Source organism: Onychomys torridus, chromosome 16 (genome assembly GCF_903995425.1).
Source record: "Onychomys torridus chromosome 16, mOncTor1.1, whole genome shotgun sequence".
NCBI lineage: Eukaryota > Metazoa > Chordata > Mammalia > Rodentia > Cricetidae > Onychomys > Onychomys torridus.
The window spans coordinates 44,015,253-44,042,504 of record NC_050458.1 but is presented as its reverse complement, the minus strand read 5'-3'; the positions used below and the strand labels follow the sequence as shown (position 1 = coordinate 44,042,504).

At 54.6% G+C, this 27,252-nt stretch overlaps 1 protein-coding gene across 1 annotated transcript; it reads left to right on the top strand.

Moving 5' to 3' along the window:
• Positions 1-27,252, top strand: Card10 (caspase recruitment domain family member 10). Its single transcript, XM_036208767.1, is given in 23 exon segments — positions 1-134; positions 386-637; positions 1,239-1,376; positions 3,452-3,777; positions 7,200-7,391; positions 8,431-8,586; positions 9,763-9,888; positions 11,588-11,779; positions 12,881-13,009; positions 13,925-14,040; positions 14,879-14,907; positions 15,251-15,374; positions 21,232-21,391; positions 21,626-21,700; positions 21,702-21,738; positions 22,448-22,691; positions 22,835-22,904; positions 23,765-23,858; positions 24,721-24,879; positions 24,967-25,013; positions 25,015-25,083; positions 25,442-25,554; positions 26,201-27,252. Coding segments are annotated over 23 exon segments (3,216 nt in total). The 5' UTR covers positions 1-4; the 3' UTR covers positions 26,439-27,252.

The following is a 27,252-nucleotide window of genomic DNA, read 5'->3' as shown; positions in this document are numbered from 1 at the left end:
GGCGATGTGGGGAGGCCCCGGCGGCCGCGGGGCCGGGGGCGGGGCCAGTGACCCCGAGGGCACCGCCCCGTGGCGCCGCCGAAGCCGTCGGCCGAGCACCGAGTCGGGTGCCCAGGGTAGTTGCGGCGCCCGCGGTGAGTGCGGGGAGGACGAGGGCGGGACGGAACGTGGGTAGGGAGGGACACGAGCGGGTGACACGAGCGGGACAGCGCGAGGACCCGAAAGGACGCTGGCCGGACAGCTGGGGGACACGGGAGGACGCGGGCGGGACAGCATGGGGACGCGGGGTGGGGTGGGGGGACGGAACGGGGCAGCGCGGGGACCCGCGGGCGACGCCCAGGTGCGATGGCCGCGGCTCGGTGCCCACCGTGCCTGTTGCCCGCAGACTCCGAGGACGCGGCCATGCAGGGCCGGGCGGACGCGGGCGAGGCCGACGAGGAGGCGGGGGCCGGCTCGGGATCGGAGGCCGAGGAGGACGCGCTCTGGGAGCGGATCGAGGGCGTCCGGCACCGGTTGACGCGCGCCCTGAACCCGGCCAAGCTCACGCCGTATCTGCGCCAGTGCCGCGTCCTGGACGAGCAGGACGAGGAGGAGGTGCTCAGCACTTACCGTTTCCCGTGCCGTGCCAACCGCACCGGTGAGCCCGCCACCCCCCACCTGGGCGCACTCCAGACAGACCGCTGGACGTGGTTGCCGGCGCGGATGGCGACCCCTGTGGGATCTTTCCTGTGCTCTTTGACCTCTCTGGTTCTCTCTGTCCCATTTGTGTGGCTGCGTACCTCTTAGAGAATCAGTTTTTCTCAAGAGCTGAAGTTTGACCTTAATTTTCTGAGACTGTTCTTCCACTGGGTGTGTTTGGACCAGAGCTGGCAAGGGAGCCGGGGTCTCAGGGAACCTTAAGCCAGCAAGGGCATTTGAAATGCTTGGGAAAGACTAGGCATCGATGCCCCTGGTAGTGTGTGTGTGTGTGTGTGTGTGTGTGTGTGTGTGTGTGTGTGTGTGTGTGTGTGTGTGTGTGTAGGGGGTTCTGGGGACCTGCTGCAGGTGCTGTGGGGGAAGGTGCTTTTTTTCTAGCCAGGGCAGACTGAGTTTTGCTCCCTGATGTGTTGGGACAGGCCCCTGTGTGTGTCACAGCCCAAAAATCTGGGGAACGTGGGCCCTGGAGCATTGCGGTGTGGGAGAGCAGGGGGCACTGGGGAAGCCCTCATCCTGACCCCGGCTGCAACCTTTACCCTCAGGGCGCCTCATAGACATCTTGCGCTGCCGTGGCAAGAGGGGCTTCGAAGCCTTCCTGGAAGCCCTGGAATTCTATTACCCAGAACACTTCACACTGCTCACTGGCCAGGAACCCGCCCAGCGCTGCTCCATGATCCTTGGTAAGCACCCTGGTCTCACTGCCAGGCCGAGCTTCCTTAACCCTAGCCGCATCAGGACCTACTCGTACTGTACCTGTTGGACAGATAGAGAAACTGAGGCAGAGCCTGGAGAAGTTTACTCAGGGCTCCCACCGTAGGTGGAGGGTAGGCTGGATCCAGAGTTCAGAGTCCATTTGCTTAGCATGGCTTCTTTCCCCCTAAGAATCTTCCCCGAATGGTATGGCTTGCACACACGGCTTAGTTTCTCATATAAACATTCAAGAGTCAATGAGGTGGTTTAGTGGGTGAAGACACGAGCCAGCAAGCCTGGCCACCCGAGTTCAATCCCCAGGACCCACCAACTCCTGGAAGTTGTCTTTGACCTCTACATACATGCTCTCTCCCACTCCCAAATAAATAAATGTAATAAGACATTCAAGCCCAGTGTGGTGGTGTTGGTCTCTAATAACACTCAGGAGGCAGAGGCACGACCAAGTTCAAGGCTAGCCTAGGCTACATAATGAGCTTCAAGCCAGCCTTGACTACGTGTATCCAGACCTTGTGCCTTTTTTGTTTTGTGGGACAGTTGGCGAGGCTCCTTGTCTGAGCAGTTACACATACACTCGGACTTGGCCTGCCTGTCTTGTTCAGGATCTTGCTTTATTTTGCAGAATGGCTGAGCCCACTTGTTTGAGGTGGCAGCATTGGTAACGTGTATTGGTGAAGCCTTCATATAACTCATTTGTGGAATCCATTGCAGGGGACAACCAGGTTGTTTTTGGTTTTGTAACATTCTGTCCTTCCGTGGACAGCTTTGCTCTGAACTGGGGAGAGTTTCTGAAGTGGAGTTTCTCAAAGAATGTCTATATTTTAAGTGTTTATGACCTTCCCCCCGACCCAGTGTGAGGGTCCCCTTTGCTATACTTTTATGAATCCCCAGCATGGTCTTGAAACATTTTTGCCTTGTAGATGGGTAAAAATCATGTTTCAGGTTTGTATCTTCTGGTTTTTGTTTTTGTTTTTCCTTTTGAGACAGGGTTTTTCTGTGTAGCCCTGGCCATCCTGGAACCCAATCTGTAGACCAGGCTGGTCTTGAACACCTGCCTCTGCCCATCAAGTGTTGGGATTAAAGGCATGCACCACCACCTCCCCTGAAAGGCTTGTATCTTCGTAAGTGATATAGTTCACAGCTTACTATTTAATGAAGAGGAGTAAACAAGATGGGTAGAGTGGTGATATTTTACATTTTCCCACCACAACCAGCGGTGATATTTATTTTATAGTGCCGTGAGGTTTAAATAAGTTGACACAGTGTCTAGTATAAAGAATAAAGATGGCTCAGCAGTTAAGAGCACTGGCTGCTCTTCCAGAGGACCTGGTTCAATTCCCAGCACCCACATGGTGGCTTACAACCATCTGTAACTCCAGTTCCAGGAGACCTGACACGCTCACACAGATATACATGCAGGCAAAACACCAATGGTCATAAATAAAAAATTTAAACAAAAAGAATGAAGCCAACAAACATTAGTGACAGATGTTACTGTTATTGCTGTGGATTGGAACATGTATTTAGGTTTTTTTCTCCTGTTTTTATTTAGTTGTTTGCTTTTCTTGTTATTTTGTGGGAACTCTTTATATATTACGGCTTTGATTCCCATTATAGTTTTTCCTATTTATTTACTTATTTATTCACTTATTTATTTGTTTGTTTGCTTGAGACAGGGTTTCTCTGTGTAACAGCCTTGGCTATCCTGGAACTCGCTCTGTAGACCAGGCTGGCCTTGAACTCACAGAGATCCACCTGCCTCTGCCTCCCTAGTGCTGGGATTAAAGACATGCGCCATTGCACCTGGTCGGAGATTTAAGACAAACAAACAAACTTTATTTTAATACAGATTTATCCATTTCTTTTCTCTCGTAACTCCTGGGTTTTATGCCTTGTTTGGGAAGACCTTCCCTGTCCAACAATAATAGCAAAAATATCTTCCAGAATTTTCCTCTAGTGATTTTATGGCTTGAGTTTTCCTGTGCAGTCCAGAATCTCCCCTGATTTTATTCGACCCTCCTGAATCTTCTTTTTCCTGTCCTGGCAGATGAGGAGGGACCCGAGGGCCTGACCCAGTTCTTGATGACTGAGGTGCGGAGGCTTCGGGATGCTCGGAAGAGCCAGCTGCAGCGTGAGCAGCAACTGCAGGCCCGGGGTCGGGCCCTGGAGGAGGAGCGGGCAGGGCTGGAGCGGCGGCTGCGGGAGCAGCAACAGGCTCAGGAGCGCTGCCAGCGGCTCCGGGAGGACTGGGAGGCGGGCAGCCTGGAGCTGCTGCGGCTGAAGGACGAGAACTACATGATCGCCATGCGCCTGGCCCAGCTCAGCGAGGAGAAGAACTCCGCTGTGCTGCGCAGCAGAGACCTGCAGCTTGCGGTAGGCCCCGGGGAGCCGGTGGGGTCGGGGAGAGAAGGGGGAGGTTTGAACAACCACCAAAAGACGGTAACATGGTCATCAGTATATGTTTCAGAGTCACCATCGACCCAATTTTGACTGAGAATTAGTTCTTTGGCTGCCCTGTGTTCATGCTTCATTATGTTATGACTGGTTATGTACTCAGAGAGATACACCTACAAAGCATGTGGCCATTCTGGGAATAAGTTTTATTTTAACAATAAAATAATAATAATAATAATAATAATAATAATAATAATAATAATTTGTGACAGGGTCTGAAGTATCCTGAGTTGGCCTCAAGCTTGAGATGTAGTTGAGGATAGCCTTGAGCTTCAGATCCTCCTGCTTCCACCTCCCAAATGCTAGGATGCAGGTGTCTTGTTTATCTAGTGTGTAGTGCTAGGGACTTTGTGCATGCCAGGCAAGGACAGACCCTTACACTCTGGGAACAGCTTTGGTTGGCACACCTAGGACGGTGATATTAGCATTTATTAAGTGGAGGCCACGGATGCTGCCGCACGCCCTACCACGCCCACGATAGCTCCACGACAGATTTGCGCAGCTCAGACTGTCCGTAGTGCCAAGGTGATGGAACTTTGGGCTGTAAGGACTCAGTGAGGTTTTAGGGCTTGGAATGCCAGAGGCAGTGCTGAGCCCGTGCCCTGTTAGGTATTGTGGTCACCCAGCGTGGGTTCTATGTGTGGCTTTGCGGTGTCCACATCCATGGACGATGCTCAACTTCCTTACCCCAGTACGGATGCTGGGGCTCACAGTGGTAAAGGGGTGTGTCCAAGGTCTCAGAGCCTAGGTATGAACTGCATCTGCCTGGTACCCCAGCAGGCCCCCTCCTGGGGATACCATTCTTTCTGCCTGTTTCTGGCCAGTGAACTCCCATTGGGTCTTCTCCATTGGATCCCCAGGTTACCTGCACACAGCAGGCCTCCTCCAGAAATTAGTTTACAGAGACCCTCCCCCACAAGCCCGGCTTTAGTGTTGGTGGTGATGACATGCGGACTGAGGGGGGGGGTGCGCGGTCGTGAACAGCACGTGGGACTCGGGTACACTGTCTGGGTTTGTACATGCGGGCTGGCTCAGTGTTTTGGGGGAGGGGAGCCCAGATGAGATTCCTGAGGCTGCTGTCCCCACTTGAGGTGGAGGTGGTGCGTTGGAGCCGAGCCAATGGTACCTGTGTGACTGGGGGAATGTCCTTTGTATGTCCAGCCCTGGGGAGAGGCCCTGCTGGGCTGCGGGAGCAGCTGGAAAAGATGCAGAGGAAGGGGTCTTTGCTCATGGAAGGGGCCATCTGCTTCGATGGTTGCATTTCTATTTAGTGCGTAGAGAGTGAGTTGAAGAGATGAATAGAGAGCCTGCGCCGCATCCACCTGCATGTCTGGGAAGTGGAGGTTCTCGGCACAGCCGACACTGGGTGGCTTCTCAGCTTGGCCTCCTCCTTCCCTGGACAGGTGTTTGTGGTGGCTGATTTAATACTGTGTTTTATAGGGTGCAAAGTTAATGAGCTGTTATTTCTAAGCAACATAAATTTAAGGAGTGAACGCTGTAATTTCGTGCTCAAGAGTTTGTTCACTGGGATTAAAGGCATCCGGGTTTCCTGGGGCTTGGCTGGCAGCGACCTGTGCTCTGAGCTCACTGGGGAAGCCCGCTGCCTCCGAGGGTCAGGCAGGAACCTGGGTGTGCAGTTGCGGTTGGCTGCGAAGGGTGTGGCCAGGCTAGCCCTTGAATCCAACTGTCTTTCTCCGCTGGGTCACAAAGCATGTTTTGTGAGTGGAAAGGAATGCGGGGGGTCAAGACTTTCTGAGTCTGTGGAGGAGGAGTGGACTGTTAATTTGAGGAGCTGCTGACCCAGCTACAGACTGGGGTGTGTATGGATGTGCTGTTCTGGGCTCTGAGCCTGGAGGACCAGCAATCATTTTCTAGACCAGGACACGCCTAGGTCACCAGGCATTGGTTCTCTTGAGAGCATCCCCAGAGGTCACTGTTCTCTGTCTCCCCTCAGTGACCTCACTGATGGTCAGCACCTGCTGCTCCTCTCCCCTCAGCTTGGCCGCCCCAGATCCCACATGCACTTGGCAAACATCCCTGGCCAAGAACACTGTACTCCAGCAAACTGACCATGTGTGTTGGACCTTGGGCCAGGCTTCATCAGCTGCCCACCCCCATCCAGCTCCCAGGCCAGGCTCTGGCTTCCCACACTGAGCTGGTGACAGGCCAGGGCTCTGGGCTTTCTTTATGAAGCTCCACAATGGCTGAGTCTCACTTGTGGTGGCCTCACAGCCTGGTCATTGTCTGCCTCAGTTCTGAACAGCTCAGGAGGCAGGGGGAGGGGAGGGGCCCATTGTGCGGATGATAAAGCTGAGGCTGGGGGGAGATGAGGGACTTAGTTAGAGGGGCACAGCATGGGTGGTCAGTACTGAAGTCTACACCTGGAGGTGGGGGTGCTGGGCACGAACCAACAAGCTAATGTTTTGGAGAAAAATCTCTCCGTAAGGATTTTCTTTCTTCTTCACTTTGTTTAAAGACAGGGTCTCACTAGGTAGCCCGGGCTGATTTAGAATTTAATATTAGTGGGGCTGGAGAGATGGCTCAGTGGTTAAGAGTACTGACTGCTCTTCCAGAGGACCCTGGTTCAATTCCCAGAACCCATATGGCAGCTCACAACTGTCTGTAACTCCAGTTCCTGAGACCTAACACCCATGGCAAAACATCAATGTATGTGAAATAAAAATAAATAAATAAATAAACAACAACAACAAAAAAACCCCAAAACAACAACAACAACAACAAAACCAAAACAAACAAACAAAAAGAATTTAATATTAGCCCAGGCTGGCCTTAACTTTTTGGCAACCCTCCTGCTTTAGCCTCCTGAGTGCTGAGATTATGGGCATGCGCACCCCACATAGTTCCTTTGTGAAGAATTTTCTGAGGTCCCCCTACCTCCCCTGTGTGTGCTGGGGGCTGGGTGGGTAGGCTCTGGGCTGGAGGGGCATCCTTGGCTGCTGGGCTGGATGAGGCCCTCAGGCCCATCACTTCTTTCTCCTCCTTCTGGTCTAGATAAGGAGACCCAGGGAGGCACAACCAGAGGCGTTCATTGACTTGCTCAAGGCCACCCTCAGTTCAGGCAGAGCTGGGACCAGGCCCTAACCCCTCTCCTATCCTCATGTAGCCCTCCTCCTCCGTCACACCAGCACTGGCCAAATTATGTGTTACACAGACGTCTTTTCCCCTTTCCTCCTCCTTTTACTTCCGTATTTGCCCAGCCTGGCTCCTCTTCAGAACTGAGCCTCAGGCTGACCCCCTGCTTAGGTTTCTCGGGGACCGGGGACACCTTGGGGTAGTTCCCCGTGGGTCCCTTCCGGGCTGATTCATGTCTTGGGCCTCAGGTGGATCAGCTCAAGCTCAAGGTCAGCCGGCTGGAGGAAGAGTGTGTACTCCTGCGGAGGGCCAGGGGGCCGCTGCCTGGGGCCGAAGACAAGGAGAAGGAGCCGGATGGTGCGGATCTACTCTCCGAGCTTCGGGCAGAGAATCAGAGGCTGACGGCCTCGCTGCAGGAGCTCCAGGAGGGTCTTCAGCAGGTAGGACCCTGGTGCTGGGGCTGTGGGTCAGCCAGAAGTCGGCCTCTGCTGCCCACTGTCCTTCTGACACCAGAGGCTGAGAGAGTCAGTCCAGAGCCTGAGGGCTGACGCAAGCCCCACTCTCTGGGGGCTCAGTCTGGGGTCTGTAGCCAATCCCCAGGGGTCTCTGAACCCCATAAAATCGCACTCCTGAGTGTATGTGAGCATTTTCCAAGAGAGAGGGATCCAATTTCTCTTTAAGATATGATGTTAGGGATCAAGCCCAGTGCCTTGACCTACACTCCAGTCCTACTTTCTCCTCTTGTTATTATCATTTTGTTTTGACCTGGTTCACTCTAGTCCTGGCTGATCTAGAACTGGTTATGTAGCCCAGGCTGGCCTCAAATTTGTGGTAATCCTCTTGCCTCTGCCTCCTGAGGGCTGGGATTAGAGACCTGTGCCTCCACTCCTGGCTTTTCAGGAATTTGTGAAGGAGTCTCAGACTCTGAAGTGGCTGAGACAGTCCCTAGGTTTGGGTGGCCCCAGGACTGGCTTGGCGTCCTTGGTGTCGGTGGCAGCGTGGATTACCATTGTTCCATAGGGAAAGTGGAAAGAACATTGTTTCTTTTGTGGGATTAGGGGTGCTTCACTAGATGTGGGCCTAGGGTCTGGGTCTTGGATTCAGGACCAGCCCCTGGAAAGCCTATAGTCAGAGGGGTGGGGGATAGGTCTTGGGAATAGTGCTAGGTGTGTGTGTGTGTGTGGGGGGGTGTCAGAGCAAGCGAGAGTGGGGTAGGGATTTGTTTGTGATCATGGACTGACTGAGCTCAGAATACAACTTCATCTACTTTCCTCACTGAGCTGAACATGTCTTCTGGAAGACAGTGGGGCCGGAGGGGCCACACCGATCTCCACATACAGAAACCAAGGTCTAGGTGCCAAGCCCGGGGTAGCAGCACGCTTGGTTGATTTGGAGGGTTGAGGGCTGTGTGTCTCTGTATGCCCAAGGGGGCGGCTTGAAGGGCCAGGGGTTGAGGTGGCCCCTGACTTTACCCTGCAGGAGGTGAGCCGGCCAGGGGCTGCAGGCTCTGAGCGCATCCTGCTGGACATCCTGGAGCATGATTGGAGAGAGGCCCAGGACAGCAGGCAGGAGCTGTGTCAGAAGCTGCACGCTGTCCAAGGCGAGCTACAGTGGGCTGAGGAGCTGCGGGACAAGGTAGGGACTACTGCCCGCCTCCCCACCCCTACCCTGCTCCTCCACCTTCTGCTAATGCCCTGCTCTAGGACGGGGTACTGGCAGGCATTGCCGGCGTATGTAGCCGTAAGCTTTCTCAGGTCCCACCTGACCCTGTGGTCCCTCAGCCGCTTGTAAAATAATCATTCAGAGGCTTAATGTTAATTGCCAATTGTATGACCTATGGCAGGCTTTTTGCTAGCTAGCTCTTATAACTTAACCCATTTCTATTGATCTATATGTGACTGTGGCATTACTGGTCTGCTGGTATCTTGCTGTTCCTTAGGTGGCAGCTGATGTCTCTCTCTCTCTCTCTCTCTCTCTCTCCTCTCCTCTCCTTTCTTCTTTCCATATATCTGCTTGCATTTCCTGCCTGCCTCTAAGCTGCCTTGCCATAGTCCAATGCAGCGTTATTTATCAACCAATCTGAGCAGCACATATTCACAGCGTACAGGAAGACATCCCACAGCAGGTGTACCCCGGTAGCCTTCCGTTGGTGTCTTCGGCAGACACAGCTCATTCATGCACACTCATTCATCTGTATGTAGGACCTTTTTATGCATTGCAGATTCATTAGAAAACATGTCTAAGACTACCTAAAATGAAGAAATAAATCTTAAAAACAAAAACAAAAACCTCCCACAGGGTTCGGAGATTTAGCTCGGTGGTAGAGTGCTTGCCTAGCAAACGAAAGCACTTGGGTTTGGCCCCAAGTTCGGTTCTGAGCAACTATGTCAAGTTGCTCTCAAGAAGTACCAGGGGATCTGTTGATTGCCCTCTGTCGACATCTGCACTCATGTGCACATACCCGCTCCAACATATACACATCCTTAAAAATAAAATAAAAAATAAACCAAGGCTCGCACTCCTGAAGAGGGTGTTTCTAGCAGGCAAGTGCACAGGGTGCACACCTGACCGCCCAGGGCCATGCTGCGAAAGAAGTTGAGAAGGGTAAGGGGGTTGTGGGCTGAAGTTTCCACGGGAGACCGTGGCATGGAGGGTGCTGTTGGCATTACCAAGCCTGTTTTATGACTTAGGCAGTTGAGGTCCAGCAAGACAAAGGCAATGGCTGAGGATATCCCACGGGAGAGGTGGGCACTTGTTCCTGTTTTGTTTTTTTTTTTTGTTCTGAGCTTGGCCCACCTGCCTTGCCCATAGTACCTGCAAGAGATGGAGGATCTGCGTCTCAAACACCGAACGCTGCTGAAGGACTGTGACCTCTATAAGCACCGCATGGCCACCGTGCTGGCCCAGTTGGAGGAGATTGAGAAAGAACGGGACCAGGTGAGCTGCGGCTTGCTGTGTGGCATCCCTCATCCCATCGCTGGTTCTGTGCTGTGGATATTGCTCTGTATAAATAAAGTGCTGATTGGCCAGTGGTCAGGCAGGAAGTATAGGCGAGACAAGAGAGAAGAGAATTATGGAAATAGGAAGGCTGAGTGGACAGACTTGCCAGCCACCGCCATGACAAGATGTAAGGTAATGGTAAGCCATGAGCCACGTGGTAAAGTATAGATTAATAGAAATGGGCTAAATATAAGAGTAAGAGCTACACAATGGTAGGCCTGAGCTAATGGCCAAGCAGTTTAAATAATATAAATGTCTATATGTTTATTTTATAAATGGGTTGTTAGACTAACAGGGCTTGACAGGGGCTGGAGAGAAGGTCTCCAACTACAGTTCTGGTTTAGGGAGGAGAAGGAGGAAACAGAGGCAGGATTGGCATTGCAGGAAGAGACATTGTAAGTGCACTGAGATGAGGTTGGCAGGCCAGGGAGACAGGTAAGCATCTTCCCACGTACCCAGGCAAGCCTGTGAGTGTGCTGGATGGTGAAACAGGGACCTCTGATGCCCACTGGTCCAATATGGGCCTCACAGTCCCCCAGAGACTCTGCTCCAATCCTCTCATTGCACAGGGCCCAGAGAGGGTCAGCTTTGCTGATGTTCACACAGGCCAGCGGTACTGGAGCAGGGCCCATTCCCTTGGGAAATCACACAGGGGCTCTGGCTTTTCCTATGAGCACTTGAGAGATCTGCCCTAGACCCTGAGCTCCCCTGCCCTCCAAGATCCTCCTGCATCTCAGTTCCCAGCCTGGAGGAGGGACTTGCAAATATTTGCTGATGGAGAAATTCCCCAAGGTTTTGGCTTTGTGTTCCTGGGCGTCACAGGCCTGTCTCCCGTGAAGGCTGCAGGGCAGCTGGGTACTTCAGACCGGTTCCTTTATGCCCCCCTCCGTCCACTGTGTGGGAGGGCCCCCCTGTGGGCAGGGCGGGAGGCTTTTGTCCCAACACACTTGTTAGGATGGTCTTCTGAATCTCCTGGGAGTCTGTAGAGTGTAGGTTTGGGGTGTCATCCCTGGCATTGTGATTCTGGTGCTTTGGGGCCATTAGGCTACTCTCAGCACCCCAGCCTTTGATTCCAGCTCCCCCAGAAGCAGTGCGGACAAGTCTGGGCCTGGGCCTAGCTCTCAGGGACTTCATCCTCATGGTGGGAAAGAGCATTGGCTGCACCAGGCTGGGTTGGATGCGTGGCTCCTGTGCTGTGGTTAAAGTTAGATGCACAGTGGGTCTCTTGGAAGCATTTTCTTTTGAGACAGGGTTTTTCTGTCTGACCTCAAACTCAGAGATCCACCTCCCAAGTGTTGGGATCAAAGGCATGTGCCACCACTGCCTGGCTTGGAAAGCATTTTAAGTTTAGGAGTGTGACGTTCCAGGACTCTGGCCTTTCCAGTTAGAGCTACCTGTAGGCCTGATGGTGGTGTTTCTCCCCCTGTAAGTGAGGCCAGCGATCAGCCCTCTTAGTGGGTCTGTGTATAGACTAAATGAGCTGATGCTGAGCACAGCCTCCCCCCCCAAAGGAAGTGCCTACAGGCGACAGTGTCCACAGGTGACAGTGTCCACAGGCGACAGCGCCATTCTTGTTCCATCCAGCCCACTGAGCCAGCGTGCCTCCCTCAGAGGCTGGCTACCCTGCTCTCTCCAGGCAATCCAGAGTCGAGACCGGATCCAGTTACAGTATTCTCAGAGCCTCATTGAGAAGGATCAGTACCGCAAGCAGGTGCGGGGACTAGAGGCGGAGCGGGATGAGCTGCTCACTACAGTCACCAGCCTGGAGGGGGCCAAGACCATGCTGGAGGCACAGCTGCAGCGGACACAGGGGGGCTCCTGTCTTAAGGTGAGTGGGGGCAGAAGTATAGTGCCCTGGGGCTGGAGGGCTGTGGACTTGAGGAACCTTGCTTCATGGGGGAAAAATGTGTTGGCTCAAGACTAGGCTTCTCCTGCGAGCTCTCGGCCAGGGCTGGGAACATGGAGGTCTTGAGTAGGGGCCTTCGGCCGGGTGGGAACGTGGTTGAGATGAACAATGGCGTGCAGCTGAGAGGTTGTGGGCTGACCTCTAGGTTTCTGCAACTGCTTTGGGGACACTGGATCATTTGAGCTGACTGCAAACACTCTGCAAACCTGGATGCGGGAGGGCCTGAGAGCAGAACCCTCAGAGGCAGCTAGGCTAGCCTAGCATAGGCCTTGAAGTTCCACGAGAGAGCACTGTCCCAATCTTTTCACAGTACGGGGGCCCAGAGAGGGTCAGGGGTCTGCTGGAGATCACACTGTCAGGTGGCATTGACACAGGGCCCAGACCCTTGGGAAATCAGACTGTGACCCTTGGGCTCGGCCAGGAGCTCTGCTGTTTCCTGTTTTTGGTCGCTTGTGATGAGCTCATGGGCCTGGAGGAGTAGAAGGAAGATGTATGAGTATGTGATCTCTTATGTGTCAGAACCTTGATGGCTTTTGCGCTGAGCTAAAAACAGACCAGTTCTGCCCTCCAGGCCCAGTAGGTTGGGCCTCTCCACCCCCTTATCTGGTCCTATGGGTCTCAATATCGAAAATCCTAGACTCTTGTCATGGTCCTGCCTCAGGACCTTTGCACATGCGTCTGCCCAGATCTTCCTTTCCAACGGTACCTATTTGTAACTCCCGTGTCCTGAGTCCTCAGCTCAAATCCCACTTCTCCTAGAGAGCATTAATAGGCCAGGCAAGGCGGGGCCTCTGTGTGCTGTGTGCCCAGGGCGTGTTCCTTCTCTAGCCCTTGCCTCTGGGGTGATTTTGTTCTTCTGCTGGCTGTAGTCTCTCTCATTTTGAGGCATAGGCATCATGAAGGCCCAGATCTGGCACCCTGTGCCTGGATCTTCCCCCTGCCTGGCCCGTGGCAGGTGTGCAGTACTGACCGTGGCCAGCCTGGGCTCATGCTCACCTCCTCCCTTGCCTCACCTTCTGGCAGGCCTGCGCCTCTTCCCATTCCTTGTGCTCCAACCTCAGCAGCACTTGGAGCCTCAGCGAGTTCCCATCCCCAGTGGGAGGCCCCCCTGAAGCTACAGGAGAAGCCGGGGGATCTGAGGCCCACACCTCGGTAAGTTGTCATCCACCTCAAACAAGGGAAGCCTGAGTGGGACTTTCATGTATTTCCAACATGCACACTCTCTCCAGTCTGCCAACCATTGCATGCCACAGACAAGCACGTTGAGGCCCAGGGAGGCTGAGAACCATGTGTGTTTCTATGTGCAGCTGTTTCTGCATGTTCATGTGTGTGCAGGTACAGGAGTATATATGCGTGTGGAGATCGGAGGTCAGCCTTTTGGGAGGTAGGGGGGGGTGTCATTCTTCAGGAGCTATCTACCCTGTTTTTCTTTCAATTATTTTATTATTTTTATATTAATTATGTGTGTGTGTGTGTGTGTGTGTGTGTGTGTGAGCGTGTGCGCGCGCACGTGCACGTGCGTGTGCACTTGAGTATGGGTACCCTCTGAAGCCAGAGATGTCTGGTCCCTTTGGAGCTACAATCACAGGTAGTTGTGAAAGTCCACTGTGGGTGCTGGGAATGGAACTTAGGTCCTCTGAGAGCAATAGAAGGTCTTAACCATCAAGCAATCTCTCTGGCTCTACTTTGTTGGGTTGTTGTTGTTGTTGTTGTTGTTGTTGTTGTTGTTGAGACTGACTTTCTCACTGGGACCTGAAGCTGTCTGACTAGGCTAGGTGACTAGCAACCCACAGGGATCCTCCTACCTTTGCCTCCCCATCACTGCGGTTACTTGTGTGTGCTATTATGCCTGGCTCAAACATGAGCCGAGGATCCAGCTCAGGTTCCCACACTTGCTCTGCAGACCCTTCTCTGGCTAAGCTTCTCGTAGAGTGCTCAGGTGTGGGGAGCCTTCATGCACTGCAGTCTTTTATGCCTTGCCTTTTCTCCTGGGCCCTGGGTCTTCTCTGTGAGCTGAGGGCTGGGATGGGTGGGCTGGAGGTGACGGGCCTTATCTTGGGGTTGCAGGAGGAAGCCACGGACAGCGAGAAGGAGATCAACCGGCTTTCCATCTTGCCCTTTCCACCCAGCGCGGGCTCCATTCTCCGCAGGCAGCGTGAGGAGGACCCGGAGCCCCCTAAGAGGTAACCCTCCTGGAGGCAGCAGGAGCTCCTCCCATGAGGAGGGGTTGCTGGGTCCTGAACAGCCACATCCTTTGAGTTGACAGCCGGAGTCAGTCAGGACCAGCAGTCCCCTGGCTTGACTGTAGTGATCAGAGCGCTAGAAACAATGAGGTCCAAAGAGGAACCAAGTGAGGTCAGGGTAAGGTCAAAGGGCAGAGAACACTCAGCAGCAGCCCAGCACTTGGTGAGGAAGTCACCGCAGGCAGCCTGAGAGCTCAGATTCTCAACCTTAGAAGCCCAGTTGGCTCAGGTTGGGGATGCAGAGGTTTGCAGGGGCCAGGTACCCAAAGCAAGAAGGCCAGGCCCCAGCTTCAGTCAGCAGCCGCAGCAGCAGCAGCAGCAGCAGGCAGGTCAGAAAGCTCAGGCCACATCCGCAATGGCCAGCGCAGGATGTGGGATTTCCTGTCTCCTGGTCCTTCCCATCACAACCTTCCCCCTCTAAGTGGCCTCCTGATGGGCGGCTAGGCTGGGGAGCCTGTGGTGCCCATGGGCTTGTTGTGAAGTGACCTGCTCTCACAGGGGTGGGTGTGAGGGAGGGGGTCTAACTCAGAAAGTAGGAGCCAAGGGCTAAGGGTAGCAGCGGAGGACAATGGCAGGGGGAAAGGTCAGGGCAAGTGGTATGGAAGGGCAAGCCAGCTGTGGATCAAAGCGATTAACCCCTTGCCATGTGGCTTTAGGGGGCTGGGTAGCCTGGGTGGCCTGGGCCTGGGGCCTGGTCAGTGTTTGCTGGGGGAATGAGACAGGAGGTAGGGTAGAGTGTCAGAGGTCTCAGCTGCCACCCTTGTCTCTCTCTCTTCAGGTCTTTTAGCAGCATGTCCGATATCACAGGTAACTCGCAGGGCCTTTGGGGAGGCTCACTGGGGGAGTTCATTGCCACTGGCCTGGATCCTGTGTGTTCCCTTCCCCTTGGCCTGTCTCTGCTCTGTCCAGGCAGAGAGGCTGTGTGGGAGGCTCCTGAGGATTAGGGTCTGGCTTGCACACCTGCTTCTGGGTGTGCCATGTGGGGCCCCTCACTTCCTTCCCACCCCTTCCTCCTCTAGGAAACTGGAGACTCACCCTATGGCCCTGACCCAGCTCTGGGCTCCTGGGGCCACTAGCCTGCCAAGGCCCCTTTTCATCGCCTTCAACTGACCCTGTTTTCTAAATTCCTGATGTCCCTCTTCCTTCCTAGGGAGTGTGACCCTTAAGCCCTGGTCCCCTGGCCTCTCTTCATCATCCTCATCTGACAGCGTGTGGCCTTTGGGAAAGCCAGAAGGCCTCCTGGCCCGGGGCTGTGGCCTGGACCTCCTCAATAGGTATGCAGTTCTTCAGGATGGTGGAGTAGGGTTTGGGTGTCACCACATGGTTGCAGAGGGTCCAGGGCTCAGCAGGGAGGCAGCAGGGCACACCTCTACTTCAGGCGTCTGTGAACAGTAAGGTCTTCCAACAGTGGCAGCCCTGGGCTTCAAATCCTGTTACCGGTCTCTGTGCTGTGTGAGCCTCAGCTGCTCACGTGTCTCTGGGCCTCAGTTTCCTCGCTGGCTAAAGGCAACAGTGATTTCTTCTGCATGTGGGTGTCAGGGAATTTCTGGCTCCTGTGAACGGAGTTCTGACAGGCATGGGCACAGTGTTTGCTACCCATACCACCCTCATTCCAGCTTCCTCCTGGCTAGTCATCCCTGCCCTGAGCGGCTTTGTGGGCGAGCAGCATCCAGCTGAGCCTCTGAGCCACTCACATTGGCCAGGGCTGGGGCCACCACAGGAGCCCCTGTAGCTGCTGTGCCCACAAAACCCAAAACAGAAGTTACAAAACAGTAAGGGCAGGATGCCCTGACAGTGACCCAGTCTGTCCATGGGGGAAAGAGCCCCCCCCCACCTCCCCAGTGCCACATGACCTTTGAACTCAGAGCTGAATTCAGAGGGGAAAGTAAGAAAGGTTAGCCAGGGAAGGGCCTGGAGTCAGAGAGGAGGGAAGAAGGGGGATGGGAGGTGAAAGTTCAGGCCCGGTGAGTCCCAGTGGGCTTCGTGACTCAGGCCGGGGACATGTGGATTTTTGCTTGTGTGAATTGGATGCCTGGGAGGGTTCAGCTGCTGTCCAATGCCAAGGCAGCTGCTAGCTACTGCTTTGCTCCTGGGACTAGGCGGGGTTTTTGTTTTGTTTTTTGATTTTTGTTTTGTTTTAGTTTTTCGAGACAGGGTTTCTCTTGGTAGCCTTGGCTATCCTGGAACTGGCTGTGTAGACCAGGCTGGTCTTGAACTCACAGAGATTTCACCTGCCTCTGCCTCCTGAGTTGCTGGGATTAAAGGTGTGCGCCCACCATTGTCCGGTTTACATGTTGTGTCCCTGTTTCGTAAAATATAAAACTCAGAGGCATTAATGAATTTGCTTAAGACCATAGAGGTGAAAAGTACCAGGGCCATCTTCAGGGACCCCATCACACTTGGGTTTTAGGAAGGCCTTAGGGACCACTGAACACTAGCCAGTGTGAGATGGGATTGGGGCAGGGGAACGAATATCCAGTCAAACAGATCAGGGCAGAGCAGGACCAGAGGCCTCCTGCCTCCTAGAGGCAAGCTTGGCCAGGCCTCCAGCACTCCACCCATCTACCCCCACCCCCTGCTCCTCTGCAGTCCCAATCCCAGCAGCGGGCCCAGTGTGACATTGTCTCAGCCTGTGCAGGATGTGCTTCTGGGGGAAGGGGCGGAGGTACCTCCCTTCCTGCCCGCTGTGGCCCTTCCTCCGGCCTGGCTTGCAGCGGGCTCCTGGCTGTGTTCCAGGGGACGCCAGGATGCAGAACCGGGAGTGAGGCTCTGGCTCACCCCTCGTGGGCTTGGGCTGTAATCACCAGGGTCACCCCTGCTGCCCTTGCTGTTCTGGGGAAAGCATTGAAGGAAGAACACAGATTGGGCCAGAGGGGGCTGAAAGAGGAAGGGGACAGGCCCTCCCCTAACATCAGGCCAGGGTGACCCACTTGAGTCTCCAGGGTGGGACTATGGCAAGGTGGGGAAGAGCTGGCTTTGCACCCAGAGGCTTGAGTTCAAATATTGCTTTTTAATGCTACTCTGGGAGCTTGTGCAGCCCACTTAACATCCTAGGCCTCAATTTCCTGCTGTGTGAGGTTGGTCCACTATTAACGCCTGCCTGTCTGTCTCTCTAGTCCTTTTTTTTCTTCAAGGTTCCTGATTTAAACAGTATCTGGCTCACTCTTGGGTATTCTAGCGAGTGCTGTGGCTTTGCAGAGCCCATATGGCTGTGTGTGTGTGTGCAAGCAAACATGGTCTATGAAGTAGTATGTGGGAGTGTATGTATGCATGGGTGTGCATGCGTGTGTGTACAGGTGTGGAGGCCAGAGTTGACATTAGTGACTTCCCACGCGGCTGTCTACCTTAATTCCCTGCCCCTGGGGCTCCCTGTTTTGGCCAGACCTCCTTCAGTCTCTGCTTCCCCAGCGCTGATGTTACAGGTGCCGTGCCTGGCTTTCACATGGGTACTAGGCATCCAAACCCAGGTCCTGAGTTTCTGTGACAAGCGTCTCATTTACTGAGCTGTCTCCCCAGCCCAGAACCCAGACAGGAACTGTTCTAAGTGCAAAGCCACTGGAGGCTGTAGTTTAGGCACAGCTGCCTTCTGTCTGATGCACTTGTTGGGTGCCATGCACATAGCTCTGAGCCTTTTAGGTGCCAACTCTGTCACCCCGTCCAACCTCTCTCCACTCCTCGGTTAGGGGACAGGGTAGGCCAGGGACAGTGGACAGTCAGGCACTGGGGTGGGTGGAGTAGAGCTAGAAGATAAGTGGATGGATGACGGTATGAGGGAGGTGGGGAAAAGTCTAAGAATGGTGTGGGAGCTGGAGACTGGGAGAGCGTTAGAGAAAGTTGCTCTGCTGTCTCTCAGCAGAACCCTGCACTTACTCATGTGGTCCTAGAGATCTCTAGAACCTTCTGACCACACAGAGAAAGTTCGAACGTCCTTGTCCACGTCCACTACCCACTGCTTGTGCCGCCCTTGGTAAGTGGTAAGTCCTTTGTACCTCACATTTCCCACATCTCTAATGTGGTAGCACCATTGCTGCCTCCCAGAGGGTTGTCAGAAGCCTTCAGCCTCAGCATCCCAGATCCCTAGCTGATGCAAATCAATTGCATACACAGCCTAGAGATCCTTCCCACAGTGCCCTGGGACAGGGGCCCTCACAGGCCACAGGGCCCATGGCCTCTCATGGCTGGCAGAAAGGGCAGGTTCTCTGACAAGACAGGGGTGGGGCTGGGAGCCCTTCTCAGCCCCAGTGCCTTAGTCTCAGACAGGCTCAGGGTCAGCTAGTCTGTCCTGCTCCTCTGAATCTGCCAAGTTCCCAAACAAGAGGATCTCTGCACGTGGCTCCCACCTAGCCCCAGACCATTCCCAGAACTCCAAGTGCTCAGAGCAGGCTGCTTGCTTGTGGAGGCTCAGAGACGTCACAGGGTCCTTTGGTGCCGCTGGGAGGGGTGGTTGTCCACAGTGTTCCCGAGGAGGGGGGTGCCAGAGCTGAGTCTTTAGGCCGTGGGGTACACAGAGGTATGGGAGGAATCTGAGAGTAGCAGTTATGAATAGCGACCGTCGTCTGTGAGTTTGCAGAAGTGGGGGAAATTGGGCCAATGGCATTGTCCTCGGTCCCAGCTGACGACAGGAAGTTGCCAAAGTGTTTCTCTTAAATTATATTTTTGTTCGTTTATTATGTGTGTATATGTGTGTGCGTTGCATGTATGTGTGTAGGTCTCTGTATGTGCATGTGTACATATGTGTGTATGTGTGTGTGTGTGCCAGTGTGCCATAGAGCAAGTGTGGAGGTTTGAGAGCAACTTGTGGGATTTGATTCTCATTCTCTCTCTCTCTCTCTCCTTCTTTTATCATGTGGCTCCCAGAAATGGAACTCAGGCCACCAGACTCGATAGCAGACACCTTTACCCACTGAGCCATTTCATCAGCCTGGCCAGCGTTGCTTCAGCATGTCCCTTAAGGACACAGATGCAGAAATGGTGCTGAGAGCACACTACATTGCCACTCACGGCTGGACACGTCGGGAGGAGTTAGGGTTGAGGGGTGGGATGCAGGCATGAGCAGTTAGTCAGGCCATACTGCTTCCCTCCACGGCACTTTCCTCTCTCTGCTTTTCTGACCTCACACCTTGGTAAGAAAAGCCTAGGAAGAACCGGAAATCAACGGCTCATGAGACAGTGGTCCAGGCTTGGGGATGTGGCTCCGTGGATAGAGTACTTGCCTAGTGTGCACAGAGCCCAGCACTGCATAAACCGGGTGTGGTGATGCTCAACTGTCATCCCAGCAGGTGGGAGGTGTAGGAAGGAAAACAGAAGTTCAGGGTCATCCTCAGCTACATAGAGAGCCAGCCTGGGGTACATGAGACTCTGCCTAAGAGAGATGGAGTATGGCCCAATTTACTTGAGAGGAGTCAGGATTGCATTTTATTTTATTTTGGTTTTTCGAGACAGGGTTTCTCTGTGTAGCTTTGCACCTTTCCTGGAACTTGCTTTGGAGACCAGGCTGGCCTCCAACTCACAGAGATCCACCTGCCTCTGCCTCCTGAGTGCTGGGATTAAAGGCGTGCGCCACCACTGCCCGGCCAGGATTGCATTTTATATCCAGTTCTGCTAAGAACAGAATTATTCAGGGCCTGGGGAAATTCCCCAGCCCACGGTGGCTTCACAGCTGCTTGTCTTGTCTGTCTTTCATCTGACCCCCACACCCACAGGGGCAGAGGGGGGCTACTGTCATCCTCATTGTATGGACAAGCAGCCGGTTCATTCTTGCGAGTCCAGGATATGGTTTAGGTAGGGTTTAGTGCAGGCGTGTCCAGACTTTGGACATCTCAACATGAGGTTATCATTTACGTAGTTGTCACTCTGTGCATCTAGGTCACCAAAAATGCTGGGAAAAAACCCTCCTATTTTAAGTAATTTATGATTCTGTGTTCGGTTGCACTGAGTGCTATCCCGGTGGCCCTGATTGGACACACTTAGTGGAGTCTTCCGGATATTTTGCTCTAACTGCTGGCTGGACAAGTCTCAGAGTTTCCCATTCTGCCTAGGTCTTTCCACACGCCCTCCATGAAGCAGGGCAGGCCCCAAGCATGGGCCTGGCTTTCTGACTTGACTGAGGGGACAGATGCTACTTGCAGGGGGCAGTGAGACTGCTGTCGGGTAGGGTAGGCTCTGCGGGAAGAGGTGCGCCTCCACAGCTGGCCTACCCTCAGGCTCCTGGAAGAGACTTGGGGTCAGTTTGTCTGAGATTGGCCACTGGGCCCTAGTAGTTTTCACCCAGGGGTGGGCAGGACTCTTGGCTACCATGGTGGACCCCAGCATCTCCTTGGCTTCACAGCCAGTGGCCCCAACTGTATCAGGGTGTGGGGCAGACAAATGCCTTCCTGTGGCTCAGACAGTTGGCTGGTTCCAGCCGGTTTTCCTGGGAGTCATTGCTGGGAATTCTAAGTTGGTAATCAAGGTCCGAAGCTAGGGTGCTGCTGGGAGGCACGTGTGGCTCCTGCCATTTCCTGCTGCCTCTGGTGCAGCGGTTGGCATTGAATGTCTGTAAATCCCGTGTTCTGTGCCCCAAGCTTCCCGTCACCCTGGAGCCCGACTCCTCTCCGTCTGTCGCTGTACCTCTCTGTTCCATAGCGAGAAGTGACCCCGGTGTACCTGTCCCTGAAGCCTCTTCCTACCCTCTGCTCCTCTTGCAGCTGCCCCAGATTAGATTCTAATGGCGCCTCCCTCTTTGGACTGTGAGCAAGACAAGCTTTGCTTGCTCTATCCTCAGTGTGTCAAGACATATCGGTCTGGGTGTTGGGGCACAGGCTGGATTTCACAGATGTCTGGGCCTGAAGGGTTCTGAGGAGAAAATGCAAACCTGGCCGGGGGGTGCTACTGGGGGTAGACTTGAAGCCAGGGTAGGGGTGGGGTTGGGTGGGTGGGTGTGTCTTCAGGGTGATGGGAGGAGAGGCTGTGTCCCACTTGAGCTTTGAAGCAGCCGCAGTATGACCAGGCTGGGAAAGGTTGTTGCAGGTGAGGGCACTCTAGGGGCGCTGGCCCTGGGTGAGACTCGTGGCCTGTTTCAGGCAGCTTTCCAGGTGCACTGTTACAGTACTGACTGGATTCTTATTCCCGTCTTTCTCCTCTTTCTCTAAGGTCTCTGGCCATCCGAGTATCCGGTTGGAGTCCTTCTGGGGGCCTGGAGCCCCAGGATAGGAGTCCAGAGAGCCTGCCAGTCCTTGGGGACAGAGGGTCTGGGGCCGTGGTGCGAAGGGTGCTGTCTGGGCCTGGTTCAGCCAGGACGGAACAGAAAGAGGTGAGATCTCTCTCCCTGAACTGGGGATGTGAGTCCTGCTTTACAAGGGTGGGCATTGGTTGGTGGAGCAGCATCCAGGGGTGGGGCTCCTGGGGACAGGCTGAAGTAGACATTGCTCTGCCCTCAGCCTGCAGCGAGAATCAACTCTGTTTTGGTAGGGTGGGAGGTGGGGCAGGATGACAGCATCTTGACAGAGTTACATCCCTAACATCATTCACTGCTCGGCTTACTCAGCCTAGACCAGAAGGCACTGGCCTGGAGGGGGCAGGCCTGGAAGCTGAGGCCCAGCAGAGGACCTTGCCCTGGAACCCAGGGCTCTACACTCCCCTTCCTGCTGGACTCAAAGGGTAAGCCGGGCCTGTGAGTGGACCTGTTGAAGTCACGAGACCCAGCCAGTCAGGGCTCCTTCAGTCTAGGATGGGGGTAGGCATAGAAGGGCCCAGACACGGATGCAGAAGCCCACGTCCCAGTGCCTAGCAGGGCGGTGGCCTCTTTTTTTTTTTTTTTAATTTTTTAAAGATTTATTTATTTATTATGTATATAGAAGAGGGCACCAGATCTCATTACAGATGGTTGTGAGCCACCATGTGGGTGCTGGGGATTGAACTCAGGACCTCTGGAAGAGCAGTCAGTGCTCTTAACCTCTGAGCCATGTCTCCAGCCCCGGTGGCCTCTTTTTGTGTGTGTGTTCCTGTGTCCTTTCTCTGTGTTTGGTAGGTGCTAACTGTGAAGAGAGCATTGCATTAAGAATCCAGAGGCCTGGGGTTGGGCATTTAGCTCAGTGGTAGAGCGCTTGCCTGGCAAGCACAGGCCCTGGGTTCGATCCTCAGCTAAAAAAAAAAAAAAGAATCCAGAGGCCTGGCTTTGAGGCCTGGCGCTGTTTGCTAGGGACTAGGGAGCTTCATGCAGACAAACCCTCTTCTTCACCTAAGCTCCTCACTTGGGATAGGTCCTTGCAGCCCTTCAGAGGGTCATATCACTGGCCAGTGAGGTCCCTCGAAGCCGCTCCCTGGGCTCCCTAACCTCCCGTGTCCTCCCTGCCCTGCCCAAACCCAGCCTGCCAGTCCTTCCATGAGGCCCTGGATGTCTGGGCAAAGGGATCAGGTACAGAACCCTTCTACATCCGAGCCAACCTCTCCCTGCCTGAGCGGGCAGATCCCCACGCCCTTTGTGTCAAAGCCCAAGAGATCCTGCGGCTGGTGGACCCAGCATACAAGCGGAGACATGAGTGGTTCTGCACTCGAGTCGACCCCCTCACCTTACGGGACCTGGACAAGGGCACTGTGCCCAATTATCAGAGGTGATACTGGTGGCCTAGGGTGGGGGCCCGTGGGATCTGGTATGGGGACGGAGCCCTCTTTCCCTCGGGGCAGGATGAGTTGGAGGAGAAGAAGTTGGGGCTTGCTTTTCTTTTAAAGTGTGTGACTCAGCTTCCCCCTGCAGAGCACAACAGCTTCTGGAAGTCCAGGAAAAATGCCTGCTCTCTAGCAGACACCGAAGTTCTCGAAGCAATGTAAGCAGGCATGGTGGGCAGGCAGAGGCATTGGCCTCGGACCAATAGGGGGTGGTGTCCAGAGGGAGGGGTGGGCTGAGTATTCTGCCATCCTCGAGGAAAGAGAAGGGGAGGCCTGTTTCCCCGAGGCCAGCAGGATTTAATTGATCTATGAGGCACCTAGGGAACTGAGAACGTTAGTTTCCTCATGCAGGGTGGTGGAGAGAGGAAATGTAATGGAATATGCCCTATGGCTAGTACACCGTGGGCACCCGAGAACAGCCATATTCTCAGTCCCTAGACTGGGTCACCACTGTGCCCATAGCAAAAATGTTTCCCTGATTAGGTCCCCGGGAGACCCCATTGCTGGAGAGTTGGCAGGGAGTGTGTATCTCAGGCAGACTGGGAAGAGCCTGCGGCCATGTGGCTGCTTCTGCTGCTACCAGAGGACATGCTAGCCATGTCCTGTCTCCTGGACAGCAAGCAGCGGCTATGAGTCCCCACATATCTGGGTCCAGGGTCCGCCCCCTGCGTTTGCCCCATAGTTCTCAGGCTTGAGCTAAATAGTGTGGGTGTCACTGACGTTCCTACCCAAGTTCTTGCTGCTAGTTCATTGGAGGAGAGGCTGCCAGGGGCTGGGCAGGGCTGGGCTTGTGAGGAGAGTTATGTGTGGACCTCTTGAGCCTGGACAGCAGTGTCAGGATGCCCCCCTTGGGGTGGGCATCCCCAGTGGCATGGGCATCCCCTGTGGGATGGGCGTCCTCCTTGGGATGGGCATCTCCCTTGGGATGGTGTCCCCCCCCCCCCACTGTGGATTGAGTGTCCTCCTTGGGATGGATTGTGCTTTGTGTGATGGATGATCTTCCTTCTTGTGCTCCCAGCTGAAGAAGCGTGCCCTGGGGCTGGTGAGGCCCAAGCCTGCCGGGGGCGCTGCAGGAGACTCAGCAGAACAGCTACCAACAGAGCCCTGCTCAGGTGAATCTGAGCGGATGGGATGGGAAGTGTTCCCAGTAATCAAGCTGCTGGTTTAGAAGTGGGGCCGTCTTGACGGACACGCTCCCTGATGGGGGGGGGGTAGGCGTGGATTGGAGGTAGCCCGTTGGCAGGTGCTGGTGTGTGCGCATGTACGTGTGTGTGCCCGTGTTCGTGTCTCTGATGAGGGTTAATACCAGCACCATCTACCACACCGACAGGGACTGGGGAGGAGGCAGATGAGGAAGGGTTTCCTGTCTGCCGGGTGAAAGAGTGAGCGTAGTGAAGAGCGAGGTGCCCTGGAGCGTGTGCTAGGGACCTAGGAAGGTGTGACTCGCGCTTGGGGTGGCTAGTGGTCATGGGGTGGCAGGTGCATGGCTTTGGGCGACAGGGGGAAGCCCTGACGGTGCAGACAGTTAAAGCAGGAACCGAGCGCGCCGGCAGACGCTGTGTTCTCCCCAGGCCCTCAGGCAATTCTTTTGTCACCACTGGGAGGATGTGCCCTTTGCCCTGGGATGTTGGGAAGTCAGCCGGGCATTGAAAGCAGGAGTCATGAGATCTGGTTGGCAGCTGGAAGCCTCTCCCTAAGTGCTGAGTGGGGAGTGGCCTGTAGGGGGCAGATCTGAGACAGGATCAGAAAGATGCCTTCAGCTAGAGTCCAGGCTTCTCTCTCTCTCTCTCTCTCTCTCTCTCTCTCTCTCTCTCTCTCTCCCTCCCCCCTCCCTCCCTCCCTCCCTCCTTCCCTCCCCCCCCCAGCACAACAGAACTCAGGAATTTCCTGAAACTAGGTAGTAGAAGATGATGGTGGTTTTAAGTCTCTATCCTGTGGAGCCCTCATCTCATCCACGTCCCGCCCCCTCTGCAGAGCTAGAGCGAAGCCTTAAACCCTACAGCCTGGTGCGGCCACTGCTGGTATCTGCCCTGCGGCCTGTGGTGCTCCTGCCTGAGTGCCTGGCTCCCCGGCTCATCCGCAACCTGCTAGATCTGCCCAACTCCAGGCTGGATTTCCAAGTGTGCCCTGCAGGTGAGCCTGACACCAGGGTGGGTAGATTGCCGTGGGGCCAAGGGGTGCTGGGTGGCCCCTTGTCCAGCATGTCCTTGTTCTCCGTAGAAAGCTTCTCTGGAGAGGAACAGGGCCCATCCTCGGCCCCCGGGGCTCCCCAAGGCCTGGCCTGCCACCCCTGGGCTGGGCAGCAGGATCCGGACCATCCAGGAGTCTGTTGGGAAGGTAGGTGCTGGAGAGGGCTAGGTTGCTTTTTGGGACCGAGAACCAGCATCTGGGCCATCTGCTGGGCTCCTCGGTGTCTTCCCTGTGCTGGTTGGGTTGGGACTGTGGCTCCTGGGGTCACCCTGAGGTGTGGACTAGTGTTTCTTACCTGACCCTCCTTGTTTCTGAACTTGGGGGCTGCGGGGAGGTGGCTGTGGGGTGAGACCGCTGAGATCCAGGCCCCCTGTGAGCCTGGGTCTCCAGTCTGCTTGGGTTCTTTGCTGATGAAGCAGGACTTTGTCCTGGGAGGTGGTGACAGTGTGGGTGCGGCCGGGGAGGTGGTCCCAGGAGTAAGCTGTCTGTCTGTCTGTCTGAGAAGAAGCACTGTCTGTTGGAGCTGGGTGCACGGGGCGTGCGGGAGTTGGTGCAGAGTGAGGTGTACCCCATCGTCATCCATGTGGAGGTGACTGAGAAGAATGTCCGTGAGATCAGGTGAGTGGTGGCCATGTGTGCGCCTTCCCACCCCCAACACCCCTCCCCCCGCCCCGTGGAAGCCTCTGTTTCTGTATCTGACTGTCCATCTGTCTGTCCATCTGTGTGTGCATGCTTGTATTGTGTATGTGTATTGTGGGTATTTATCTTTAGAGAGGGTGAGGTCTGTAACACAGGTAGGTCCATATTTTGTGTATCATGTGCATGTATGTATCATAGGTATATGTACTATGTGTCTCATAGATAATGCATGCATCATACGTGTGTGGTATGTGCGTCATGTGTATCATGTGTGTATATGTTCTGGGTGTATATTATGTGTGTCATGCATTGAAAGTGTATCTTGTCTGTGTATCATGCATATCATGTGTCATATGTGTAACCCTCAAACCATGTGTATATCAGACATGCTACACATAATATATATTATATGTATTATATACATATCACGTGCCATAGGTATATTGTGCTTTTGAGGTATTGTGTGTATTGTAGTTGTATGTGTGTCTTGTGTATCAGTGTGTATTGGTGTGTTATGTGTGCTGTTTGTCATATGTGTGCATATAATATGCATCATGTGCATGTATCATATATGCATTGTACGTGTGCCTGTGCAGTGTGCTCTGATCTCCACCTTCCTCTGCAGGGGCCTGCTGGGCCGGCCGGGCTGGCGGGATTCAGAACTGCTTCGTCAGTGCCGAGGCTCAGAACAGTGGCTCTGGGGACTGCCATGTTCCTGGGTACAGGTGCCTGCCCATGCCTGGGGCCATGCGGAGGAGCTGGCCAAGGTGGTGCGTGGCCGCATCTTGCAGGAACAGGCTCGCCTTGTGTGGGTGGAGCGAGGCAGCAGCCGAGGGGGCAGTGGCAGCAGCAGTGAGGCCTGAGGACCCAGCCTGTGCCCGGGACTCTTCCAGCCACTCTCCAGACCTCCTCCATCAGATGCCTGGACCTCCCGCATCCGGTGCCCGGACACTCTCCATTTATGCCTGGGCTTCCGCCTGTGCTAGAGAGACTGACGCGATCCTGCATCTGTGGTGGAGTCAGACCTCCCCAGTTGGGGTCTTCCTTGTCCCATGGACTCTCCAGTGTGGGACCCTAGTCCTGGGTTCTTACCAGAGTCAGCCATTGGCTTTGCACGGGGCAGACCTTGGCCTGTCCCTGACTTGCTGCTCTGTCTCCTCACCGACTCCCGTGTCCCCGTGTTTACCCCCAACATTTCCGTTTGTGGGTCTTCGTGTGTGCCTGGGCCCTCTCCTTACACACTCACCTTGGAATAGAGTTCTCACACTGTTGTCTAACTTTGCACACTCATGGATCTCTGATGCTATCTCTCCACCTGGGTGCACAGGGTCCCCATCCTCAACCTGCCCTGCCACCATCGTGTGGCACCCCACAGTTCACTAGCAGTTCGCGTGTGTACTGTCATGCAGATATCATGGCTGCCCTGGTCAGCTTGAACCCTTATGTCTCCTTGTGTGTGTAGACATCACACTCTCCCTGTGACACTGGGCACTAACAAATGTGTGTTCTGTACAGCACACCAGGATATGTTCTCTTGGCTGGCTTCCTGTTCCCCACCTGCCTCTGGGAGGCCAGGGTGGCGGTGCTGCTCGGCCGCCCGAATGTTTGGCTTGTGGGTAACTCCCAGGGCCTTTCACTCAAGCTGCACATAATGAGTCATTAAAGTTTGTCATAGAA